Here is a 25,157-nt window from a genome sequence, read left to right on the forward strand (position 1 = left end):
AAATTGTAAAGCACTCTAAAGCAATTAGGCCGTTTGTACTGTATAAAAACACAAACATAAATAAGTAATAGATTAATTAGTCAAGTTCATCTGTAAAGCAACAGGAAAAATATAACTGTAATCAACAGCAAACTGCATTAGTTGATCACTAATTAAAAATATCATGAAAGTCAGGCAAATATAAACAACAGATACTGTATCCATGCAACAGTTTATCTGAGTAATTAATTCTAATATTAATGATTCGTTAAGTATTTAATATGCAGTCCGTATTCTGTAAATCGGGCTTGATGATTACAAGCAGTCTTCAGTGTTCAATCTTACATACGCTGCATGGGTCATTTAATATCAAGCACTGGCATATGCAAGAGGTCAGAATTTAGTGTAAACACAGACATTTACAATTGATATTTACATGTGTTGTATACACTATGTTGAATACACAATGCTTACCACACTAAAACCTGCCCTTGCCAACGCAGGGGAAAAAAACTTGGAAAAAGGTTGTTTTCTATATAGAATGCATGTAGGAGCTAAATAAATAAATGTGACAGACAAAGTGATGATAGTGTACTTTTCAGATGTAAAATAGTCCCTCAAACATTCCCATGTAAGCATTCCATTTGCACTGGAATGATACATCAAATAGCCAAAGGCATGATGCCATGCAAAAGCTCACTCCGGGTGTACTTTGAAGACTTGGTAACAGCGTGTCCTGGAGATAGCTCTGCGGTAAAGCCACACATAAAAACAGACTGGACTTTGTACCAGACCTAACCCAGTGGGTAAAGCCTCAGTAAATTCTCGAAGAATCACCGTGTTTTGAATACTGATAAAGCTTGGCCTACCCCGTCCAAAGTGTTAACAGCTGTGCCTCGTGGTAATCTATTTTTTTAATTTTTATTTAAACAAACAAGTAATCTTATGGTCAGCTACTTTGTTTAGCGCTGGTAGTATTGCTTAAATGTAAATCAGAATCGCACTTCATCAGATTCATAATCACATATTTTTCTCACTGATCTGTTATAGAAAGTAATTTTGTTTTTGCATAAGAAATGACATTCCAACTATTTGGTTTCAAATTAAACTGTGGACGTAGAATTAAGACGGTATTAAAGCACTGTTCGTTTTATCTAAAATAGCAACTCTGGCTGAAATTCTATCATTATTGCAAATGTGTTGTACTCTCTCTCGTCTCAACCTTGAGCTTAATTTGAGATAAGACTTCCCTGCATGACCAAGTTACCTTAAGAAGGGAGCAAGTAATCAACGAGGTTTGGAGGGCCAAGTTTCCATTGCAGACTGAATACCTACTGTCTTGGTTTGTTAAGCCATACCCAATGTGCTCTTTGATATTGCTGAGTGGTCCATTGACCTTCAAGAACCGGCAGAAAATGCCAGACATCAGGTGTGAGGTAAAATTAGGGCTTCGGTAGTTTGCATGGTTTGTTTTTGATCCCTAACTTTCTTTACAGCTAGAATGTGCCATTGTACGAGAACAAAATCAGCATAGCTGGGTTAGTACAAGAGATCTGGCATCATTAACCGTAATGGAAGGAGACTTTTCCAAGCTGCTCTCAGAGGGATCTTTCTCTGAAGGATAGGTCAGCCAGATTTACAGATGTATTACACTACCAATGTGTATCAAATGCCATTGAGACCGAGCTATTAAGAACTTGGCTCATAAACTTGAGCCCAATTGGGAAGGATTTAGCATGAGGAAAAGATTAGTCTCACAAATATATCAGTATTTACATTCCCCCAAATGTCCCTTAAAATTAAATTTAGAGACCAGAACGGCGTCTATTTAAGGATTTGCTAGTGCACATTTTATCACATCTATTTTGAAAAGCTCTACTGCAGGAATTTCTGCATGCATTAACCATATGTCTCTGCTCACAAAAGGTGAACAAATGTTGCATTCAATAAATTTACAAACGAGGAATAAAGCTCTAAAGACATATTTCTCTCAGCTTGTCTCCAAAATACTTTATTCAAGCCCAGGTGCGTGATCAAAATTCAAATAAAAGAAAAATACTGTGGCGATTGACAAAGAAACTTTTTAAGTTGCCAGCCCAGAAGCACATGCGACTACAAGTTCTGAACTTGTGACATTTGACTTCGGTCACAATGCGGACTTTCAATTAAAGAGGAGAGTCAACTAAAGGTTTTGTACTTTTGCCAGATCACTGACCGTGAGAAGTTTTATCCTTAAATGGAATATTGTTCATACCTACAAGTTTAATGTAACACGAGCAAATGCCTGACTTTACTTCAAAAAAGTGAAAATGGGCACCAGAAACCTCTGTCGGCCTATTACTCTATGACAAATCCACGCTTGTCCAGTGTGGGGTGGTGGACTGCTACTGCAGAAGGGTTCTATATGCATACAAAGGCACACAGATGTTTAGATCTACATATGGGTACTTCAATAACGCCCAAATGTAATGGGTTAAAAGGGAAGATTAAGATTCTCTCTGAAAAATGTGCATGTTTCTCTTTTCTACTAACCATAAAAAGCAACATTTACTGACATCCTATTTGACGTACCTACATTAAACTACAGTGGTAAGAGATGTAGGAGCATAAATGTATTAAACAGGAAAATGTTCATGCTCTTCCTGAACAAACTCAAAGGGTCAGTCTGTAGGCAGGGATTAACAGGCGCAAAATGAGAAAATTCAAGCCCTTACCTTTGTACAGTTTGTGCAAGCCTACTAAAGAAAAGTCAGATAATTTCTAAAACATGATAGCCAGTTTGATGGACTGCCTTTAAATTAAAGTAACACGTCTTAATACGATGCACGCTATGATGTGCAGCCTTTAGCAGACCAAATATTCAAACTGACTTTATGAGGGCTGACTTGCCCATTTACAGAGGGTGCAATGTGACTTGTAGGCTCAAAGATCAGGATCCTGCTAACTATGAAATCGAGCATCACTACTGGCTGCCTGTCTCAGTCAGTTTTACATTTTAATTTTTCACAATAGTGCACAAAGCGACTCACAGTGAAGGTGCAGTACAATTAGGAAGTTTATCACTGCACATACAAGCCAGCAAACTTAGGTCATAAGCGGCCAAACGTTAGTTAGTAGTCCTAGCTGCAACAAAGGTTTGCAAAGATGGGTGCACCTTCATTGTGGGTTGGATGGCCTCTGACACTCTTTGCCAGTAGTTCTTCGGGAAATCGGAGGTCATAAGGCCTTCAGAACAACCATAAGGACACCCCTGTTCAGGCAACCTTTCTTAAGGCTGTTCAAACAGTAATATGTACTTTCTTCTGAGTGCTGTCATAGCGAACCTGGAGGGCCATATACAAACTCTCCTGCCTCAGGCAGCTGGAAGGATGCAAGGTGCGGTGTGCTATAAATGGGAACTGACAATAACAACATAAGTACGTGGGAATAAGAAAAATATGGTCAGATTTCCCTGTACCGTTAATTATACGGGGATGTGATCTGGAAAAACTGGGAAATTTCACAAAATTGTATGTCTTCCTTCAATATAAGAAACTGGCAAAGATTATATTGAAGTTTGAAGCTACTGATGACTATACGCTATTTACACTACTATTTCACCAAACGCATCCCCTTAGCTCTTTCTCCGGGACTTTATTCCTCACTTACCTATTCTCCATTGTAACTTATCCTCTCTGCCTATTTTGGACTCCTACCACAATAGTTTTCCATAAACACAGACCCCGAGATCTTCTGCTCTCCTTTATCCTCCCATAGTGCAACATCTTGTTGGCTCCAATGACTTTATTCCCTCCATTTCTTGGAGTACCCCAATTTCCTCTTTCTCTTCCTTTTTATTGTCAATTCAGATCAATCCACATACCCATAAACTAATTTAAGGACCTGTGCAACACAATGCATTTGTGGGACCGTCACAGCTCTTGTTCAGAAAATAATTCACATCTATAACCTGATGAGATCCCTCATATCATCCTCTATTTTGCTTAGACAGTTCCCAAATTGAAATTAGCTCCCCTGGATGGCAGAAGCACCTGTGCCTTCGGAATTAGCCTTCACTGTTTGTCTCAATTTTCCATTTCCCAAAAGTCCTGACCTATGCTTTTGCCTCATCCTACTGCCTGCTCTCAACTCTTATCCTTCGTATTCTAGCGTCATGAAACATCTGCATGTGCAGTGCGCTTTACACACACCACCATAACATCAATAATTGTGTTATCCTTTGCTTAAATTCTCTCTTCTGAAACCTGTTTTGAAAGTGGACTGCTTCTTTGTCTCCCACTATCTCTTCAAGCTTTTTATTCATTAGTACCATTTATCCCTACCAATAAACACACTCAAATTTTGATTACTTCTACTCCCTGCTGCATGTGCTTCTCTCCCCAAAAGCTGAAATATTCATGGTGTCTCTCTGCCCCGCCTCTTATTGTGGCTTTGCCCTAAAATTGCCTACAAAAACAACTAACTGCCACTTGTTACCATTGTGCTCTTGTCCTTGGTGCCTCTCCACTATCTTATACTATACTTATACTTTATCTGCACTACATTGCAGGTCAACCTCCTCTCCAACGTAGCTGCCACTTCTTTGTCTTCCTTCTTCCCAATGCCTACCTTTAAATGTTCTTCTTCCTTAAAAGGAGCAAGGCAGCCCAACCTGATGTCATTTCCTCATGTATGTGCAGCCCACATCTTCCCTGTCCCCACCTAACAACACTTTGACTTCCTTCAAAAGCATCAGGGTCCTTTTCTCGCCTTTTCTCTCCTTTTGAAACAACATCCTGAAAAATAAAATCCTTTGATCAAATCCTCATTATAAACCTTCGGTCTAAGGGGTGGAGCTAGGCACCAATGAAATAGGATGCAGGTTGTGGCGCTCCTGGCCGAACTCCGTCACCCAGGCCCGTAAATAGCATAAAGTGTCCTGAGTTGACTTAAATATAACCCCTAAAGAGCCCTGCAACACAAAGCCAACATATTTTAGGGCTATTGGGGTGACTGTACCAGATAGTGCAGAGAAATCGAGGATCAGCCATGCAGTCGTGGGGCAAGATGGCGACTTAGTCGACACCAGAGCTGCTGCTGAGGAGATCCATGGGCCGCCTGACTAACACCAGGGGGCTGGGAGCACCCAGTGAGCTGTTGATGTGAGGAGCGGTGAGACCTGGCGTAAGGATTAAGCTAACTAGAGACCTGGATGGCGCAAGACCAACACAGAGACTGTGAAGCCCACATTGATGGGGCAGACAAAGAGAGCTGCGGCCTAACAACCTACATGGTCAGAACAGAAGGCAGGAGAAGGCTGGAAAGCGCCAAAGAGGATCAAGATACAAGTGTGTACACCTCGGGCAGTGGTGGAGACCTTGTAGGCTGAGGCGGCAGGCTGTCACTCCGCTGGTGCATCAGTTTTGCTGTGTTCGGCCTCCTGGAGTGGATCTGTGAGTTCCTGTGTGGGACTGGCCTCTGAGGGCCCTATACCTGCCGGAGCCCTGGAGCAAATGCGTATGGAGAACTAGGGGCACTGGGGCATAAAGCAGTGATTGCACGATCGGGAACAGCAGTACTCAGTAAGCGACACCCTTACATACCGCAAGGCCTCTCTCAGCAGGTGGCCAGTAAGGTACTATAAGACAATTGTCTTTATATTTAGCAGCAGGAGCGCGCCTTGGGGCCAACGCAGAGACATGAAAAATTGGGGACCACTCAAGACATGTCCCATGATGTAAAATAAGCTGCCTCCAGGGTAGCTCACTGTAAACTAAACTGGACATTGATTTACACGGCAACGCGAGGTTGCAGCATGTATGACCTTGAACTATGTGGGTCCTGAGAGGGGGGAGGGCCCCTGCCGGTGGGAGACTCCCTAGACGAACAGACCCAGGAGAGGCCTAACTGCACAGATCTGCTCCACTGGAGGGAGGGGTCTGCACACTGCCATTTTCAGCGCAATGCTTTATCCTGTGGGACATGGCTGAGCAGGGACACCATAGAGAGTTTGGCCCCTGAACCTGTGCCGAGATAGCCCACCCCAACCACGGAAAAGAAGCAGCAGATCTCCTGAACACTCCCGGGTCTTCCAAAGAACATACGGTGAGGAAAGACATCAAAGAAAGGGGTAGAGCCCACAAACACCCATACAGACAATGGAGTGTTGGGGGGGGAGGGAGTGGACCCTGAACCGAAGCCCCACCGAGTTGCAGTAATAGAGAGATGCTGCCACCTTCGAATGCCCTTGTTCACAGATGCACAGGCCCTATCAGGAGCGCTGTAAGCCACTGCCTTCACCAGTCAACCTCCAGAAAAGAGAATGGGCAAACACCTGCAGAAAAAAAGATGCACCAATCATTGCACCACACACAACAATGCCACCACAGGGGGCGAGACCCCGAGAGCAGAACCTCTAACAAGAGATCAGCAGTGACCCACACAAGACACTGTATTACAGGCGATAGCGGCCTCTGGAGATACCCTCAAACTTAAAATAGACATTGTGGCAGTGGACATTGGGCTCCTAAAAGATGACCAACGCAGGGTAGTTGAAAGGGTTACGACCACTGAACAAACTCTAGAAGAAACAACACCTGACGTGGCGGCCTTGAGGGAAAGGGTGATGCAAATAGAAAATAAAGTTAAAATACCGAACAATAGAGCGGAGGATGCTGAAAATAGGGCCAGGGGAAACAACATTCGCATTACAGGCCTATCAGAGCGCACTGAAGTCCCTGCAAATAACATGGTTAGCTTTTTAGATAACTGTCCAGAGACAAGGTGGCCCCAGAGGGTCTCTCCAGTTTCTTTCCACTCAGATGGGCCCACAGAGTGCCAACGCACCCGCCTCTATCTGGTGCTCCTCCCAGACCAGTGGGTGCCAAGTTATTACACTAGATAGAGATCATATCCTGATGCAGACCTGCCAGCGGGGAGAGCTACTGATTGAAACTAACAGGGTAATGATTTTCCTGGACTTCACCAGGGAGGTACAATGGGATTGGGCCTAATTTATAGTTGCTTAGAACCGACTCCAAAATTAAGGAATTCCATATGCTAATCACTTTCCTGCGATGCTAAGAGTGACCCACGAAGACCCGGTGCACTTCTTCACCCTCCCCCAGACACTCTGGGATTGGCTCGATAACCTTCCGACAACAGGGGGAGAAACATCCAATGCAACAGGGAGAGTGTCCCACAGACCTCCAAAAAACAATGGGCACCAGTACTACACGTTTGTGGCCCGAGCACGGGACAAGCAGAGAAGGTCGGTGGCTGCACCTTTAAATGGACTGAGCTCCAACTCCCCCTCGGAGCAAGGGGATGAAAACCTGCTTTCACAGGACATTGACTCCGACCGCATGTCCATCTCTTCTAGAGACACTGGGGATTTGATGCGGAATGTTACACCTGGCACATCAGATGAGAGTATTTGAATTATGAGTGGCTACATCTGATGCATGACGGTTGAATGATGTTGAAAATGCTTGATACATGTTTGAGGAAGACTGTAATATAATGGTGGGACCGCATATAGGCACTGTTACTCTGACTGATAACTGGATGGCATAGAGTGACGCTGGGACTGCTGTAGCGGGTGCACTCCTCCATTTTGTTAAAGTGTGTGTGAGACGTTTGCAAGTTCGGAAGTTGATGGTTGACATGGATGTTTGGATCAGGAGATATTTTCTTCTTGTCCTGGGAAGTTGGATTACTATGTTCGATTTGTTAGGAGTTTTTAGATGACTCTTGACTGCCCCCTTAAGTGGGCCTGGGCCCCGCATTCCCACGGAATAAGACACTATTACTGCATGTGCTCCAAGTCCAACGTAGGTCCTCCATATGGCATTCCCTCCTAGATTACAAATTTATTAGCTGGAACGTTAGGGGTCTCAACGGCATGTTCAAGCGTTATAAAACATATGCCTACCTAAAAAGAAGGGAAGTATTCATAGCTATACTGCAGGAAACTCACCTGACCAAGGCTGAAAGAGAGGCCGTAAGAAAAAGGTGGCAAGGTCAGATATATGCAACCTCGTATTTGGCCTTTGTCAGAGGAGTGCTCATTTGGATCCGCCCTAGTACAACATTTCAAAAATCGACAGAATTCACTGACCCTGAGGGAAGGTATGTTTTAGTAGCAGGCCGCGTGGCTGCTCAAGATCTGTCCATACTTGGGATTTATGCACCCAATTCAGATCAAGCAGGATTCCTCACTGCATTATCTAGAGTCTTAGCGCTTTACGTGCCTCATTCCATAATGCTGGGGGGACTACATCAGTGTGGCAGGCCCCATTTGGGATAGGTCTTACCCACCACTGACAGATTACCCGGTTTATCGAGTGGCCCGAGCTATCAAATTTGTGCAAAGATGGGGGTGGTATGATGCTTGGAGACATCTAAACCCCGAAGTCAGGGACTACTCATTCTACTCGAGTATGCATGAACTCCATGTACACCTCAACACTCCATGTTCTCCAGACATACAAGGGATGGTCCGGAATGTGTAATATTTATGTAGGACAATTTCTGACCATAACCCAGTGTTTCTCTCACTAAATTGGCACAGAGAAAGACCTCAAACCCATACACTGTAGGTAGAGGAACAAAATAGGGATGTCCTCTTTCGCCACTGCTGCTCACAATAACAATGGAACCGCTTGCTAATATTTAGCGAACAGATAATGCATCGAGAGGCCTCCACTTAGGGGGCAGACTACACTATAGCACTATATACAGGCTCCTGTTCCAGCAAGATGTGCACAAGGACCTACTGGGGGTAATAGCATTACTGGAGGAATTTGGGAGAGCCTCTGGTCTTGGTATCAATTGGCAAAAATCCTGAATATTCCCTCTATGCCCAGCTACATCTCCACCTCCAAACCTGCATAGCCTCATATGGGGGGAGATCATGCTTGAAATATCTAGGGGTTAAGATCTAACTTAATCCCCAAGATCTTCTAGAGGGAAACATTGGTGCAGCCATAAGAGGGCTCTGGGTCAGCATAGAATTCTGAAAACCCTGTTGTTGTCCATGGCTGGTATAATAGCAGTTTCAAAGATGGTGGCACTTCCCTGTTTGTTGTACTTTCTCTCCACCCTGCCCTTCATCATCCCTTGTCGGGTTTTCAAAGAACTTAATAACTATTAATAGCCCTCATATGGGTTCGAGCAGACGGAGGGTGGCCTTGACTAAATAACGACAAACGATGGATGGGGGCCCAGCGGCACCAGACTTTGAGGGTTACTACTTTGCAGTGCAGCTCCAGTGGCTAACCTAATGGCTTTGCTCTCAATTGCAGCCAGATGGGATTATAGATGAAATGACACCTAGTCCCTCAATGCTGTTGCAAATCCTCCTAAATCCTCAACAGAAAACCCAGGAGAGAAACCTAACATTACGACTAGCACAGCACTGCTGGCACTGTACTCTACAACACACCCGCACCAGTAAACCATAATCTCCAGATATCCCATTACACACCCTTGAACTACTTAACCCAGCAGCAACACTGAGGGAACTGTTAGACTAGACCCAATACGAGGTCATACGAGGTCACTTGGGTGGAGTTCTCTTTAGAGATGGGGAACCGCTAACATTCGAGGACTTCTCCACAACATACGGAATTTCAAGAAGGCACTTCTGGCAACATGATGCAATAGTAGCAGTGCTGCGGGGACATTGGCGGGCTGGCCTGACTGAACCAAAACATCATCATTGCTGTTGGGCCCTGTGCACCTTAAATGTCTGCTTTAAAGAAGTGACTTCCGTATACAGAGCCATAAGGTCGGATGAACAAGTTACTTGCCTTCGGTAACGCTTTTTCTGGTGGATACAGTGGCTACCTGTGGATTCCTCACCTTATGAATTCTCCCAATGCGCTAGCATTCAACGGAAACATTTTCCTAGCTCTCCACATCGACGAGGACCTCACAAAATCCACAGCTGTGCACGCGACTCCATCTGACATCATCGGAGCCATAAGAAGTCCTCGCCGGCGTGCTGACGTCAGTTTCACCTTTTTTTACTGTGCCTTCGAGGCGAACAGGTGAATACCATCATCACAAGCACAACATGTGCCAACTCAGTAAATATATATACATTAAAATAATTCTTTATACAAATATATTTATATATAATATGTATACTATCTATAACATTAACAGTACTCTTGGAATGACCATACAGGCAATGGGGAGGCAGATGGGACTGTGAGGAATCCCCAGGTAGCTTCTGTATCCACCAGAAAAAGCATTACCAAGGGTTTCTTCTGATGGATACAGCTACCTGTGGATTCCTCACCTTATGAATAGAATCCCAAAGCAGTCCCGAACTCGGAGGTGGGTGCCCGACTGGTCAAACCAAGAAGTCCTGTAAAACAGAATGGGCAAAATGGCTATCCCTCCTAACTTCCAAGTCTAAGCAATAATGCTTTGCGAAAGTGTGGAAGGAAGCCGAAGTTGCTGCCTTACAAATATCAGCAACCGGCACACCCCTAGCCAAAGCCGAAGTGGCAGACTTAGCCCTGGTGGAATGGGCCCTAATGCCCTCAGGGGGAACCTTCTTTGCTAGCGAATAACAAATCTTTATGCAAAGAATGACCAACCTTGGAAGAGTCCTCTTGTGGACAGCTTTGTCTTTCATTTTGCCCACATATCCAATAAAGACCTGAGTCTCTCGTTCTATCTATGTAGAAGCTCAGGGCCCTTCTCGGATCCAAGCAATGGAGCCTTTCCTCCTCCTCTGATGGATGGGGAGGAAGGTAAAAGGACTGGAGAGTTATAGATTGTCCCAGATGGAAGGGAGTGACTACTTTAGGAAGGAAAGCCGCCCTGATTCTCAGCACCATGTTATCAGCATGAAAGGTAGTGAAAGGTGGTTTCACAGTAAGAGCCTGAAGCTCACTCACATGTCTAGCTGACCTGATGGCTGTTAGAAAAACTGTCTAAAAAACTAAAAGCCTCACCGGGCAAGTATGCATAGGTTCAAATGGTGAACCCACTAAAAAAGTCAAAACTAAATTCAAATCCCACTGAGACATGACAAACGGAGTGGGAGGAAACTTGTTAGTTAATCCTTTAAGGAACCTAAGAACTATAGGGGATGTAAAAAAGTAAGGCTGATCAGGAAGGCAAATAAAAGTCGACAGTGCTGATAAATAACCTTTCACTGTCACAACTGTGCAACCTTTCTGTGCTAAGGAGAGCCCAAACTGCAAAATATCAGATAAATGGGCCTTTAAAGAATCAATTTGTCTCCATTCACACCAAGTAACAATTTTCGCCCATCTACCAGCATAGACAGTCTTGGTTGAGTGTCGCCTGGCCAATAAGATAACATCCACCACTTCCAGAGGGAGAGTAAAATAACTCAGATTGCCTGGTTCAATCTCCAGGCATGTAGGTGCAGGCTCTGGAGGTGGGGGTGTAGAACGTGCCCCTGTGACTGCGAGATGAGGTCTACCCTGTGAGAGAGATGGAGCGGAGGGTACAGTGAAAGTTGAAGGAGTTCTGTGTACCACACCCTTCTTTGCCAATCTGGGGCTATTAGGATGACTTGGGCCCTATCTTGGTGAATCTTCCTCAGAACTCGAGAAATCAAGTGTATGGGAGGAAACACGTAAAGCAGTTGGTTGCTCCAGGACAGCTGAAACCCCAACACCCCCTGCATCGGATACTGGAGGCTGCAGAACGATGGGCAGTGTGCGTTCTCATGAGTGGCAAACAGGTCTATCTGAAGAGGTCCCCACATCCGGAAGACGAGAAGAACCACATCCGGATGGAGACGCCACTAGTGATCGGTCAAGAAGTGCCGACTGAGACTGTCCGCATGTATGTTGAGAACTCCAGCCAGATGGGTTGCTAATATGCAAATCCAATGGTCATGCGCCCAGGACCAGAGCCTCTCTGCAGAGAAGGTACGACCCTACTCCTCCCTGCTTGTTGATGTACCACATTGCAGTAATGTTGTCTTGTACCGACTGACCGCAAATAGACAGGAGGAAGGCCTTGAGAGCCAGACATATCGCCCACAGTTCTAACAGATTGATGTGAAACATCTGTTCTACTGTAGACCAAAGGCCCTTGATCTCCAGGTCCCCCAGATGAGCTCCCCACCCTATAGTGGAAGCATCTGTTATGACTGCAAAAGACAAAACGGCCTTCCTTGAGAGAGGTTGCCGTCCACAGTCCACCATTGCAGATCCACCGCAGCATCTCTGCTGATAGTTATCGACTCCTCGAGATCCCCTCTGTGTTGAAACCACTGCTAGCAGAGGCACTACTGGAGAGCCCTCATGTGTCAATGTGCGTGAGTGACCAACAGAATGCAAGAAGCGAACAGACCGAGCAGATGCAGGACCTTGAGGAAGGGAACAGCCGCTCCCTTTTGAAACATTGGACTCATCGCTTGAGGAGGGTAGGCCTGATTCAATGTTGTATCCAGTACTGGCCCTATGAACAGGAGGCGCTGAGAGGGCTCCAGAAGAGACTTGGGCATCTTCACCGTAAAGCCCAGGTTGAACAACAATTGGGTTGTCACCTGCAAATAGCGCAGCATGAGCTCTGGGGACCCGGCTTTGATCAGCCAATCGTCCAGTTAAGGGAATACAGAAGTTCCCTTCCTTCTGAGGTCCGCTGCAGTCACTGCCATCACCTTCGTGAAGAATCGAGGTGCGGAAGTAAGACCAAATGGGAGGACCGCAAACTGATTGTGTTGTGACCCTGTCACGAACCGGAGATGCTTCCTGTGCGACTTCAGAATAGGGATATGAAAATAAACATCCTGTAAATTGATAGACACCATCCAGTCTTCCATGTTCAGTGCAAGAAGCACCTGTGCTAGGGTCAGCATTTTGAACTTTTCCTGCTTGAGGAACCAATTAAAAATCCTCAGATCCAGGATAGGCCTTAACCGACCATCCTTCTTAGGAATCAGGAAATACCTTGAATAACATCCCTGACCCCTTTCCTGCTCCAGAGCCAACTCCACTGCACCTTTTATCAAAAGGGTATGCAACTCCTGCTGAAGCAACAGGAGATGCTCTTCTGTGTAAAATAAATGACGGGAGGGAAGAGGAGAGGAAACTCCTGAACAGGAAGGGCATAACCTTTTCCCACTATGCTCAGCACCCAAGAGTCTGATGCAATTAACTCCCACTCGTGGAGACAATGTAACAACCTTCCCCCTACGGGTAGAACATGCTGGTAAATGGAGTAAGAACTAGAGCTGCTTCCCTGGCTGGATTCCCCCAGAGGATGAGGATGAGGCGGAAGGCTGCTGTGCGGCTCCTTACATTCTAACCCTCCCATGGTCCCTATAGGAGCTGTAGAGGGGGTTGGCAGGCTGCTGGACATGGGACTGTTGCCTCCCACGAAAGGATGACCCACGGCCAAAACCTCTGAATCTTCGGAAAGATCTGAAGGATATAGGAGAATAAGCCTGAAGGCCAAAGATTTTGCAGTGGCTTAAATCTTTCCAGGGCTGAGTCAGGCTTTGTCTCAAACAATTTTGCACCATCAAATGGAGGTCCATCAACGTAGCCTGTACATCAGAGGAAAAACCAGAACCTCTGAGCCAACAATGCCTCCTAGTCGCAACTGAAGTCCCCATGGCTCTAGCAACTGAGTCTGCAGTGTCCAGACCTGACTGAATCACCTGCTTTGCTGCCGCTTGACAGTCCTGCAAAAGTTCGCTAAAATGCTCCTGAACTTCCTGTGGCAACTTAGGGATGACTCCCTTTGCCATATTCATTAGGGCATAGATATAGCTCCCCAATACACATGTTGCATTCAGAGATTTTAAGGCCATGCTTCCTGAGGAGAAACATTTCTTAGCCAACTGCTCCATGCTCTTCGACTCCCTATCAGATGGTGTTGTAGGGAACAATCCCGGAGCCGACCCTGAAGGACAAGAAGCATGCACCACCAAGCTCTCTGGTGTTGGGTGTTGGGGCAAAAACTGTGGATCGCCTGGTGCAATTCTGTACCTTCTGACTACAATCTAAGAAACCGCAGGTGTAGTAACGGTTCCTTCCACATCTCCCGTATACTGCCTGTCAGGGCATCACTGAATGGGAGGAGGGGCTCAGAAAAGGAAGCCGAGAGATGCAAAACCTCTGTTAAAATAATGGCCTTTAACTCCAAAGCATGAAGTGGCAAGTCCAAAAATTCTCCCGCCTTCCTTATCACCCCATGGTATGTAGTCGCTTCTGCCGTGAGTTCACCTTCAAAAGATAAAAGTTCCCACTCAGGGGATGTATCTAACCCACTAGCAGAGTCTAAGCCCTGGAAATCACCTGAAGGCCCCGGGATTTCTCCTTCCTCCAACTGTTGCTGTTCTTGATACTGTTGCCCCTCCAGAAGTCTCAAGGCCCTCCTTCTAGACCTCAGCTTGGACTCCAAACGTGGTGTTGATAGAGAATTAATTGACATCGAAGACACAGGCTTTGAAGGAGAAGGTAACACCGACGGAGAGGAAGGTAGCGAATCCACACTCCACTCCGAAGTAGAGAGTTGGAACTGTCCAGCGCTGGTATCAACTCTGTCGTCGCCGCTGGCGCCATCATCCGGGGTAGAGGCGGTGAAATCCTAGGCGCCGAGCCAGTACCCTTGCAAGGAGTTGCTGGTAAAAAGGGCATAAATGGGGCCTGCTTATACGGCTCCGGTGTGAAAGCCAACGGACCCGTGGGACCAGAGGGGACCATCGCCCTATTGAAAATGCTAAACATAGCATTAACCGTGGGAGTATGCAGGAGAAAAATGAGCTGTTGGACTTGCAGGCAACTAAGAGATCTCGATCAAAGTCGGTGCTGGAGATGCCTCTGGAGACTGTGGCTGTGGAGTCATGGTGGGGCTGACCTCCCATGTCGTGCAGCGCCCTCTCGGAGGAGACTGCGACCGATCTCGGGATCAATGGCGCCATGTCTCATGCTGCCGGCGTTGCTTCTTATGAGACCTCGAAGATCTGTGTGAGGAAGTGTTCCATGTCCTTGACCTTCGCCGACCTCTTTTCTCCTTCTTAGCTTTTGCTAGGAAAAGCTTAGCCTCTCTTTCCTTCAGAGCTTTTGGGTTCATACGTCGGCAGGACGAGCAACCTGCAACGTCGTGATCAAAGCTCAAACACCATAGGCAGTTATGCTGCAGATCCGTCACCGACATGTGGCTTCTGCACTCGCTACAAGGTTAAAAACCGGATTTTTTGGGTGGAGACATAGTAGCACTACAAAACAATTCCCTCTATACAGTTGAGATACAGCAGAGAGGTAGAAAACCCGTTAGCGTTGAATGCACAGAAAAAAAGGAACTGACATCAGCACGTCCGGGAAAACTTCCTATGGCTCCGATGACGTCAGACGAAGTTGCGTGCGGAGCTGTGCAATTGTGACGTTCTCGTCAATGTTGAGAGCTAGGAAAACATTTCTGTTGAATGCTGGCACATTGGGAGAATTCATAAGGTGAGGAATCCACAGGTAGTTTTATCCATCAGAAATCGCCATGCCACTACAGGATCTGAAGGAGAAATGGGAGGTTGGTATTGCACTACCAATTACAGAGGAGCAATGACCGTAATAATTGTGGCTGTATACAGACTGCCTAGCAATGTCCCTTTTAAATTAATCAATTACTGCTTCTTACACAGAGCATACCTTACTCCTGGGAAAATCATACAACTCTTCCGGGAGACTTTAGCGGCCTGTTCTTGTTGTGGGGAATAGGGTGCAGAAATGTCACACATGGTATGGACATGCCAAGACTTCACAGGGTTTTGGGACCAGGTGGTTGAAAGCATTAATGAGATAACACAAAGATCTATACCAAGTACCCCAGTGGCCTGCCTACTGGGGGGATACTGATGCTCAAACAAATTTAAGGTCACTACGAGATTTATAGACCTGTCATTGACAATGGTAAAAAGGGAGATTACTATGCACTGGAAAGACCTCAGGGGGCCAGACTAGTGAAGTGGAGAGAAGATTTCCGCAAATGGGCAGAATATGAAAGTACTGTACATGATGGGGTGGGAGCATGTATGAGGAGGGGACAAGGAGGGGAGGTTTGAGATCTTGAGTTAAAGAGTGGAGAAAAACAGTAAGATATTAAATAGATGCTATATGCTGATGCTACCTGATATGGTTATCTTTACTCTGACATTACTGCAGCATACTGCAAACACATTAATACCCCTGCATTATTAAGCTGGTATGGAATGTTGTATTGTACAAATAAAACTCAATAAAGTTTGTTTTAAAAAATACGTAAACCTTCACAAGCCTTTCATTCTCCTTTTTAGGTTGAGCTAAGGCAGCATGCATGAGCTGTCTGCAAGACACGTTGTATTCAGTCTATGGGCTTTTCTCTGCCCATTATTACCATTCATTCTTTGTTGTGCTTGTCTTAAATACTTCCTTTTTATTGGTGCATTCTTCCTAAAAGTCCCTCCTTTGTGTGCTTAGTTCCCACCCAGGCGACTTCACTAAGAGAACATTTTTGTTGGCCATCACACTATGCTCATGCGCGTTCATGCTTCCTCCTGTGTGATGGCCCCTCCTCCATACTCCCGTCTGGTCACTGCATCCTTAGTGTTCAGCAGTGTGTTCACACCACACCAGTGAAAACTCTGTGTTTAGAAAGGCACCAAAGGTTTCAGGTTTCGTTTTTTCTTGTGCCTCTATTCGTGTATACTTAATTGATGTTTTCCAAGCAACTTTTACCTCCACTGCTGTTTTAGAAATAATTGGCTCTGTGTGCATATTTTGCACCCTCCAGCAAACACACACTCATCCACGTTCAGCCTTCCTCATTCTAAAGAACTCTAAGCAGTGCTGCAGCTGCTTCTCTGGTCCCATGGTAAATCCTCATTCTTAATCGTATAGGCAGTGCTGCAGCTGCTTCTCTTGTCCTGTCGGAAACTCCTCCATTCTAAGCCCTCTAGGCTGTGCTGCAGCTGTGTCTCTATTCCCAGTGGTAATTCCCCATTTTAGTCCTCTAGACAGTGCAGCAGCTGTGTCTCTGTTCATACATCCACAACACTCCTAACCAAAACACATAGGTAAAATACATTTTCATGTACAATGCCAAGAGCTACCCTTTAAACATTCACTGATCTATTGTTTCACACTCCTCATAATTCTGTGCAGCTTCTCACTGTTCAAGCCACAACATCCCTTCTGCCTACTTCCCTTCAGTGTTGTGCTCACTATGCTTCTTTTTTTTATTCACTAGTTACGAGCTTCCTATCTTATCGTCAGGCTTCCTTGCACTGCCCACATCCTTTCTTACCTAATATTGTTGCACTGGCTGCATTTACACATCATCTATTTTATATGCTGTTATTGGATGAATTCATGTTTTATCAACCCTTTATCTTTCTGCACCTACCTATACACCCTTTCACATTCTTTCTGGTCGTCCTCACAAATTATAATGTTACCCCTCTCTCTTCTTATCTTTTTGTCTCAATGCACCTAAATTATGGTCCTCCTATCATCCCCACTATCTTCTCTGCCCTAACCTTGGCCTCTTTCCTATCAACTCTCAGAACCATCTCTTTTACTCCGGTGTCACTGGCTTGTTCCTTTCGGTGTTAAATTATGCAAGCATTGTTTTAGGCTTCTGTACACCAATTCCATTGTCATGAACCATACCTGGAATGCATTTTGGTACAAGAGCTATAGAGGACAATAAAATTGATGAAATAAATTAAAAAATAATTTAAACAAAGTAAATGTTTCATTCACTTCAGTTTTTGAGTTTCAAGAGTAGCTGAGTCTATGAAAAGATTACTGGGAATGAAGAATACAAAATAAGGATAGTGCGTCTGAAACCAACACGCGGGAACTATAATTGCGTACAGCCTACACTGAACGTGTCTCAGAAGTGGAAGGAAAGAAAGGAAAAACTCGACTGGTATCATTAGATAGATAGCTGCAATCCAACTTCATTCAAAATGGTCACACAAACACTGGATTTCAGGTCGTAATGAGACACTGAGTTGCATCTGAGTATCATAAGCAAAGGGGTGGGTAGAGATGTCGTACACCATCCCCACCTTGCACATCTAACAGCCATGCTCTAAAAAGACAGTGGTAACCTCCTACCCTCGCATGAGATATGCAACAACATATCTGGTGAAAGAATGGTCCAAGAAACACAAGAACTCTAAACACGTTACATCGATACTAAAAGCTATGGGACTGATTCACATGGGTAAACATACTTTTGTGTAAGTTTACTACTTTTCAGTGTTCATAAACTAACTAGTTTTAAACCTCGGCACTCCCTACAATTATGTGTGTGAAGTTGTCTGCCCCCAGAGACTTCACAATCGGGGCAGAGAAATCCGCACACATAATTATTGAGAGGATGCAGTCGTAAAACTCGAGCAAGTAGTTTGTGAATATCGAAGAGAAGTAAACATACATAAAAGTGTACGTCTGAATTTGTGAATCAGGGCCACTGAATGTCAAAATATACCATGAAACAAACAGAAGGAAAAACAGTCGGAGACACCCGGATAGACAATGCAAGTTTTATATGTATTTATTTATACTCGTTTTATAAAGCTGGGACTTATCAGACCATAAAGATTTTAGAGCCATGTACAACAAATTCAACTAGATATAGGTATTCCCAGTTCAAAAGATTTCAATCATCACTTGCATAAAAGAACAAAACATATGGTGCAATACATAGAATGTATACAGCAGGATGTAATACGAATGTTCAATATGTGGCTTGGATTGTCATGGTGATTTGCAAGTAGGGCAAAAATAGATATCAGACAAAGGATGTAAAAACGAAAGGTAGAGACTTTGCAACAAATATTTCGCTAAACACAATTGGAGAAAAAGGGAGATACTGCTATGTTAAGGAAGATGAGGTCTTCATGGTCAATGAAACAACTAGGAAGGAGACTAAGTACCAATTAGGAAAAAAATAAATCACTTTTTATTTTGTTATTTATTTAGTGAATTGCCTCCGTTTAAAAAGCAATACAACTAAAATAAACAGAAGAGCGCTAAAACCATTACGCTTATTATAATAAATATATTTTGAATAAAAATCCTCAATAAAAGAATTACAAGGCGGAACGTTGTATGAAATATACATCCTTAGAACCCAATCATCTACGGGACAACAACCGGACCAGCGGTGGTGCTTTGGACGGCTAGGGTACATATGTTGGAAATGGCCTTTCTGCCAGGGTCACCCCCAAAGTTTTTGCCCTCCTCCTCCTCCTCTTTTTCTGACCTCATTTTTCTGGCTTTAGGACTCTGCACACTTTACCCCTGCTAATCAGTGCTAAAGTGCATATGCTCTCTCCTTAAAACATGGTGACATTGGCTCATACCCAATTGGCTTATTTAATTTACTTTTGAGTCCCTAGTCAAGTGCACTACATGTGCCAAAGGCCTGTAAATTAAATGTTACTAGTGGGCTGCAGCACTGGTTGTGCCACCCACATAAGTAGCCCCCTAACCATGTCTCAGGCCTGCCACTGCAGTGCCTGTGTGCACAGTTTCACTGACACTTCGACTTGGCATTAAAAAGGTACTCGCCAAGCCTTAAACTCCCCTTTTTCAACGTATAAGGCACCCCTAAGGTAGGCCCTTGGTAGCCCATAGGGCAGAAGGTGCTATGTAGGTAAAAGGCGGACATGAACATGTGTGTTCTATATGTCGTGGTAGTGTAAAACTCTTAAATTCGTTTTACACTGCTGTGAGGCCTGCTTCTTTCAGAGGATAGCATTAGGGCTACCCTTATATACTGTTTGAGTGGTAGATCCTGGTCTGAAAGGAGTAGCCAGGTCGTATTTAGTGTGGCCAGAATGGTGATACAAAATCCTGCTTAATGGTGAAGCTGGATTTTATATTACTATTTTAGAAATGCTACTTTTAGAAAGTGAGCATTTCTCTACCCTCAAATCCTTCTGTGCCTTCCAGTCCACGTCTGGCTAGGTTTAGTTGACAGCTCCCTTGTGCATTCACTCAGAAAACCCCAAACACAGGATTCTCAGTCACACTTGCGCACATCTGCATACTGAATGGGTCTTCCTGGGCTGGGAGGGTGGAGGGCCTGACACTTACATGTCAAAGGACAGTAGTCTGCCCTCACACAAGGGACTGCCACACCCCCTACTGGGACCCTGGCAGACAGGATGGGACTGAAAGGGGACCTTGTGCACTTCTAAACCACTCTTTGAAGTCTCCCCCACTTCAAAGGCACATTTGGGTATTTAAGCAGGGTCTCTGACCCTACCAACTTAGACACTTCTGAGGTAGACACTCTACTTAATCAAGACACTTCCTGGAGAACAGACCCTGAACCAGAACCTGCAACCTGCCGAGAAGAACTGCCTGGCTGCCCAAAGGACTCACCTGACTGTTTTTCTGCAAAGGACTGCTGCCCTGCTGCTCTCTGGCTGTGCTGAGAAGTGCTCTCCAAGGGCTTGGATAGAGCTTGCCTCCTGTTTCCTGAAGTCTCAGGACCAAAACGACTTCATTCCTGCAAGAGAACTCCCTGTGTTGCGAAAATCGACACACAGCCTGCAAGAAACTAGGCACAGCCTGCATCGCAGTGAGAAAATCACTGCACGCCGAACCGGAATGACACAGCCCGACTTCGCAAGGAGAAGATCGACGCAGCGCCAGCGTAGTGACCGGAAATTCGACGCACGGCCCACTGGATCGACGCAAAGCCGAGCCGGAACAATGCAGCCCGACTTCCTGAGAGGAATCGACACAGTGCCTACGGTGTTGTAGAATTTTCCATGCAACGCCCACCGGATCGACGCAGCCCCTCTGGCTTTGTCCTGCAAGCACCGGCTTTCATGGTATCGCCCCAAGGGCATCCGAAAACCTCGCAACCCGAAGAGGATCCCAGTCTACGCGCAGGAAATAGACGCAAAGCTCAACGACGTATCGTCTGTGTGCGCCGGAAACATCGATGCACACCTCCCTGTTTTCCACGCATCTCCTCCTCTGCGGTCCCTTGCGGAGAATTTGAACGCAAACCAGGTACTTTGTGCTTGCAAGAGAAGAGACACTTGTTGCTTTTTAAAAGACTAAAGACACTTTATATCATTTTGATAGTGATATTTCAACGTATACTTAATGCATCTTAATCGTTTTGACCTGTATCTTATCAGATAAATATTATATATTTTTCTAAACACTGTGCAGTGTATTATTGTGGTGTTCTACTGTGTTATTACATGATTTATTGCACAAATACTTTACACATTGCCTTCTAAATGAAGCCTGACTGCTCAGTGCCAAGCTACCAGAGGGTGGGCACAGGATAATTTGGATTGTGTGTGACTTACCCTGACTAGAGGGAGGGTCCTTGCTTGGACAGGGGGTAACCTGACTTCCAACCAAAGACCCCATTTCTAACAACATACATATCACTCCTTAGGGCACAGTATCCAAGGAGACAAGCTGGTCTTGAAGATCATCAAGGAAAAATGTAAAACCACAACAATTATATAGAGTCTATTCTCCCAGTTCCTAAGCTGTTGCAATATAACTAGCCACAGTTACATACAAGGCAGATCCGCCCTTTGACCCAAATCAGAAGACGATCGAGTTCAAGGATTAACGTCCACATTAGCTGCTAGTGTAAAGACTAGTATTATGGTTGTTTCTACTAAAATCCTTAGTGTATATTCGGAGGGGTAGGTGCCCAATCTGAACATAACAAAAAGCCTTCTATTGGATTCAGGGTAGGTTAGATCTAAATTGGAGCTTGACGGCTTACACAGATCCACAGTCCGGTTACATGGACATCAAGCTTCCTTCCCCTGCTAAATATTTAACTAAAGCAAATTCAGTATTCCGATAGATTGCCTTGATGACCAACAATGGTTTTATTTACTGCAGGAGCAGGCCAAAACTGCACAGCCAATGGGTGTCAAAGTGAGCTCCAAGTGTTGCACCCATTTAACTTCTTTGCCACACTTGCTCTTTAACATGTCCAGGGCCGCATTTATGTAAGCCGTCTCTGTCCGGTTCTTCACCGACCTTACCAAAAACAGTACAAGCTTTTGGCCTATATGTGAACAGATGTTATGTATGCACAGCTCAAGTCTCAGCTGTGCCTCTGGGGTGCCAGGGTGGCCAAGGCATACAAGAGACCTTAAAAAGCTACTTTCAATCTTTTGGAAGGCTGGTGGCCTGGTGAAAGCCCTTCAATTCTGCCCCATGTAGAGCAGATGCAGCCATATTTGATCTTTGTATTTTGAGGAATGGCTTTAGTGTGGCAGTTCCAGTGTTCTTGCCCAACAGAAAAGCATTTGCAATCTCCACCACAATGGTGGCATTTTTTTCTATTAGTCTTTCTATCTGTCCGAACCATGTTATTTTTGGATCGAAGCAGATGCCCAGATTGTCGAAAGTAGTTTGCTGGACCAAAGGCGTTCTGTTGATTGCAAACGTTTTTCTCAGTTAGCTCCTTTGGGACCTTTTACTTCCTACTTGAGAATGGTTGAAAATTAACTGTCAGTAGTCAGTAAAAAAAATATATGTAATTGGGTCACAAAACATTAATACATACTATTGCGAATCGGCATTTGGAAGGGATGCCCTAACACACCCCTTTCAAATACTGATTCGCAAACCCAAACTGCGATACTGTTGATTCGCAGGTTGGTGTTTGTGAACCCGGCCGTTGGAAACCTCAAACAATGCTTTGTACTCCTGGCCCAAAATGCTCGGATTAAGATGTGTGGACTGGTGCTACTCTTTAAGTCTACCTGAAGATACTTCTCACCCTTGCAACCTTCAAGAAACACATGAAAACTCAACTCTATAAATTTGCTTTCCGAATGATATAGTTTTGCATTCACTCCTAACAAAGAACTCATGTTGTGCCTACTAATCTGAAGCTATTTAACGACATGCCAAAGAAACAAAATAAATATAAAGAACTATTATATAATGTTAGAAAATTTCTAAAGCACCTCAAATATCTTGAGAGGTGTCCAGGCGCTAGCTGATCACTGAAAAACAAAAATCGATCACATCTTGAAGCCATTCAACCAGCCCAATTACTTACTGAGATTCCATTTCAGTCCTGTTGTTGTTACACTGTTACAGGGGCTCCCGACAGGTATTAGGCCACACCATTTGCCTTCTTTCCCAGTAGCTACATGCAGAACGTGTTTCCCCTGAAAATGAACAAAAGATCCATAAGTTAGGAGAAAAGAAAAATCGTAATTATAAAAATGTAATAGCTACTTCATTAATACACGTTGTTGTTAATGCATGCTCACTTATTATATCTGATCCTGAAAAACCACCCCAATGAGACTTTTTACGTCATACTCAGATATCCACAGGCTAGAAAACTGATTTCAGATAATTAATAAAAAAGTATTAGTACAAAAAAACTGCAATGGAAAATACATTTTTCTCTAGACCTACGAATTCGTTCTACAACACTCAAACAGAATTGCATGAAGCTTAAATGCTGGCCATAGCCACGTGGAAGCTCTCTAACTGCTATGGGATAAAACCCTAGGGCCTGATTCATAAAAAAATTTATGTGGGTCGGTTGTCTTATTCTTGTAGTACTCCTGGCCTACCCATAGAATTCAGAATTATTTTAAGAGTACGTCACATCAAAATTTGTGGGAAATGGGCTATTGTCTTTAACATATGGCAACATGTGATTTCATAGTAGGCTTGCCAGGCATTGTGATGTAAACATGACGTCTATATATGTTTATAAATAAATGACAAGCTTTTTGGCGGATTCATAAATATTTCTGGAAAAAAAAAACTATGAATTATTCCTCACAAAATTATTCACATATGCCACAGAAGACGCCAAGCACATTTTTCTGAAATGTGAAACCCTGTCTGTATATGTGACCGAATGTAAGCCGTCAAAATTAACTAAACCGGGATTTCTACAAGTTAGGATTGAAATGTTTCTGAATTATCAGAAAATAATTTAACAGAGGCAATGGTTATGTCTTTGCCTCTGAAGATCGTCACTGGGTGCACCAGAAGGCTTCTTAATTTCACATGCAAACCACTGACCCCAAGGAAAAAGTTACTTACCTTTGGTGACAATATTTCTAGTAGTTACAAAATCCTCCCACTGATTCCTCCCCTTATGAATACCTCACCATACGCCACACGGGTCTAGAAACTTTTCCAAAGCAACAGCTACTCAGCGTTACAAGTAGGGCCACACATCTTAAACTGTTTCCATACTTTCGGACGGTCAGGAGCTGTGCGACGCTAGAGTGCTCATGAGCGTAGGAAGGCTCCTTGCCATCCACGCACATGGCACTTGAAATCCATCTGGTGCAGGCGCCGGAGGGATTTCTTTAGCCATCCTAATGGCAAGCAAGAGGACATTTGACTCTCTTGGGTTTTGATTTTACATATGGGCCAAGAGAGCTTGCCTAACCCCTAATATTGTCCCACTTTCGATGGTGAGCGGCTGCACTTTTTGGACTTCATTTTGGTGACATCTGGACAAACCTACCAGACCCAGACACTTCTGAAAACTAAACATCTGGGGGAGTCCAGGGTGGCGTGCTTCATATGCACCCCACACTGATTTCTTACCCACAATGTCCTGCAAACCTCTAACTTTGCCTCACACCATTTTCTTACCTACAATGCCCTGCAAACCTCCAACTTTGCCATAAATCAAGCATTTTCCTTACATTTCTGTGATGGCAACCTCCGGAATCCACACAGATCCACACAGCATCACCTGATCTGTCCTGATAAAGACTCTGCCCCACTTGTGTGGGTGGCCAAAGCAGAGTCAGCCTAACAACATATAGAAAAACCTGCCCTTTTGGGCCCGCTTTGGTTTCCCCTCGATTTCTACACATTTTTGGCCCTTCCCTGTTGCAGGCACTTGGCCCACTTGCACAAGTGAGGTAGCATTTTTATAGGGAGATCAAGGGCAACGCTAAGTTGTAGGAAATTTGTGGATCCCCTCAGACTCCAGAACTTTCCATCACAGAAATTTGAGATTTTATAGTCAAAGTTTGAGGTTTTCAAGGGATTCTGGGTAAAACAACATGGTAAGAGCCACACAAGTCACCCCATCCTGGATTCCCCTAGCTGTCTAGTTTAAAAAAATGTACAGGTTTTCTAGGTTTCCCTAGGTGCCAGCTAAGGTAGGGCCCAAAAACCACAGCTACCCACTTTGTAGAAAACTGGTCAGTT

The 25,157-nt window shown here is 44.6% G+C and overlaps 1 protein-coding gene across 2 annotated transcripts in view; it reads right to left on the reverse strand.

Moving 5' to 3' along the window:
* Positions 1-25,157, reverse strand: part of TPK1 (thiamin pyrophosphokinase 1) — a 1,483,703-nt gene that overhangs the window by 353,035 nt on the left and 1,105,511 nt on the right. For both annotated transcript variants that reach the window (XM_069211507.1, XM_069211506.1), the window contains exon 8: positions 23,017-23,128. In XM_069211507.1, the coding sequence (XP_069067608.1) occupies positions 23,017-23,128 (112 nt within the window). The remainder of the gene's footprint in view (positions 1-23,016; positions 23,129-25,157) is intronic.

The sequence above is a fragment of the Pleurodeles waltl genome, chromosome 10, assembly GCF_031143425.1.
Source record: "Pleurodeles waltl isolate 20211129_DDA chromosome 10, aPleWal1.hap1.20221129, whole genome shotgun sequence".
Lineage (NCBI taxonomy): Eukaryota > Metazoa > Chordata > Amphibia > Caudata > Salamandridae > Pleurodeles > Pleurodeles waltl.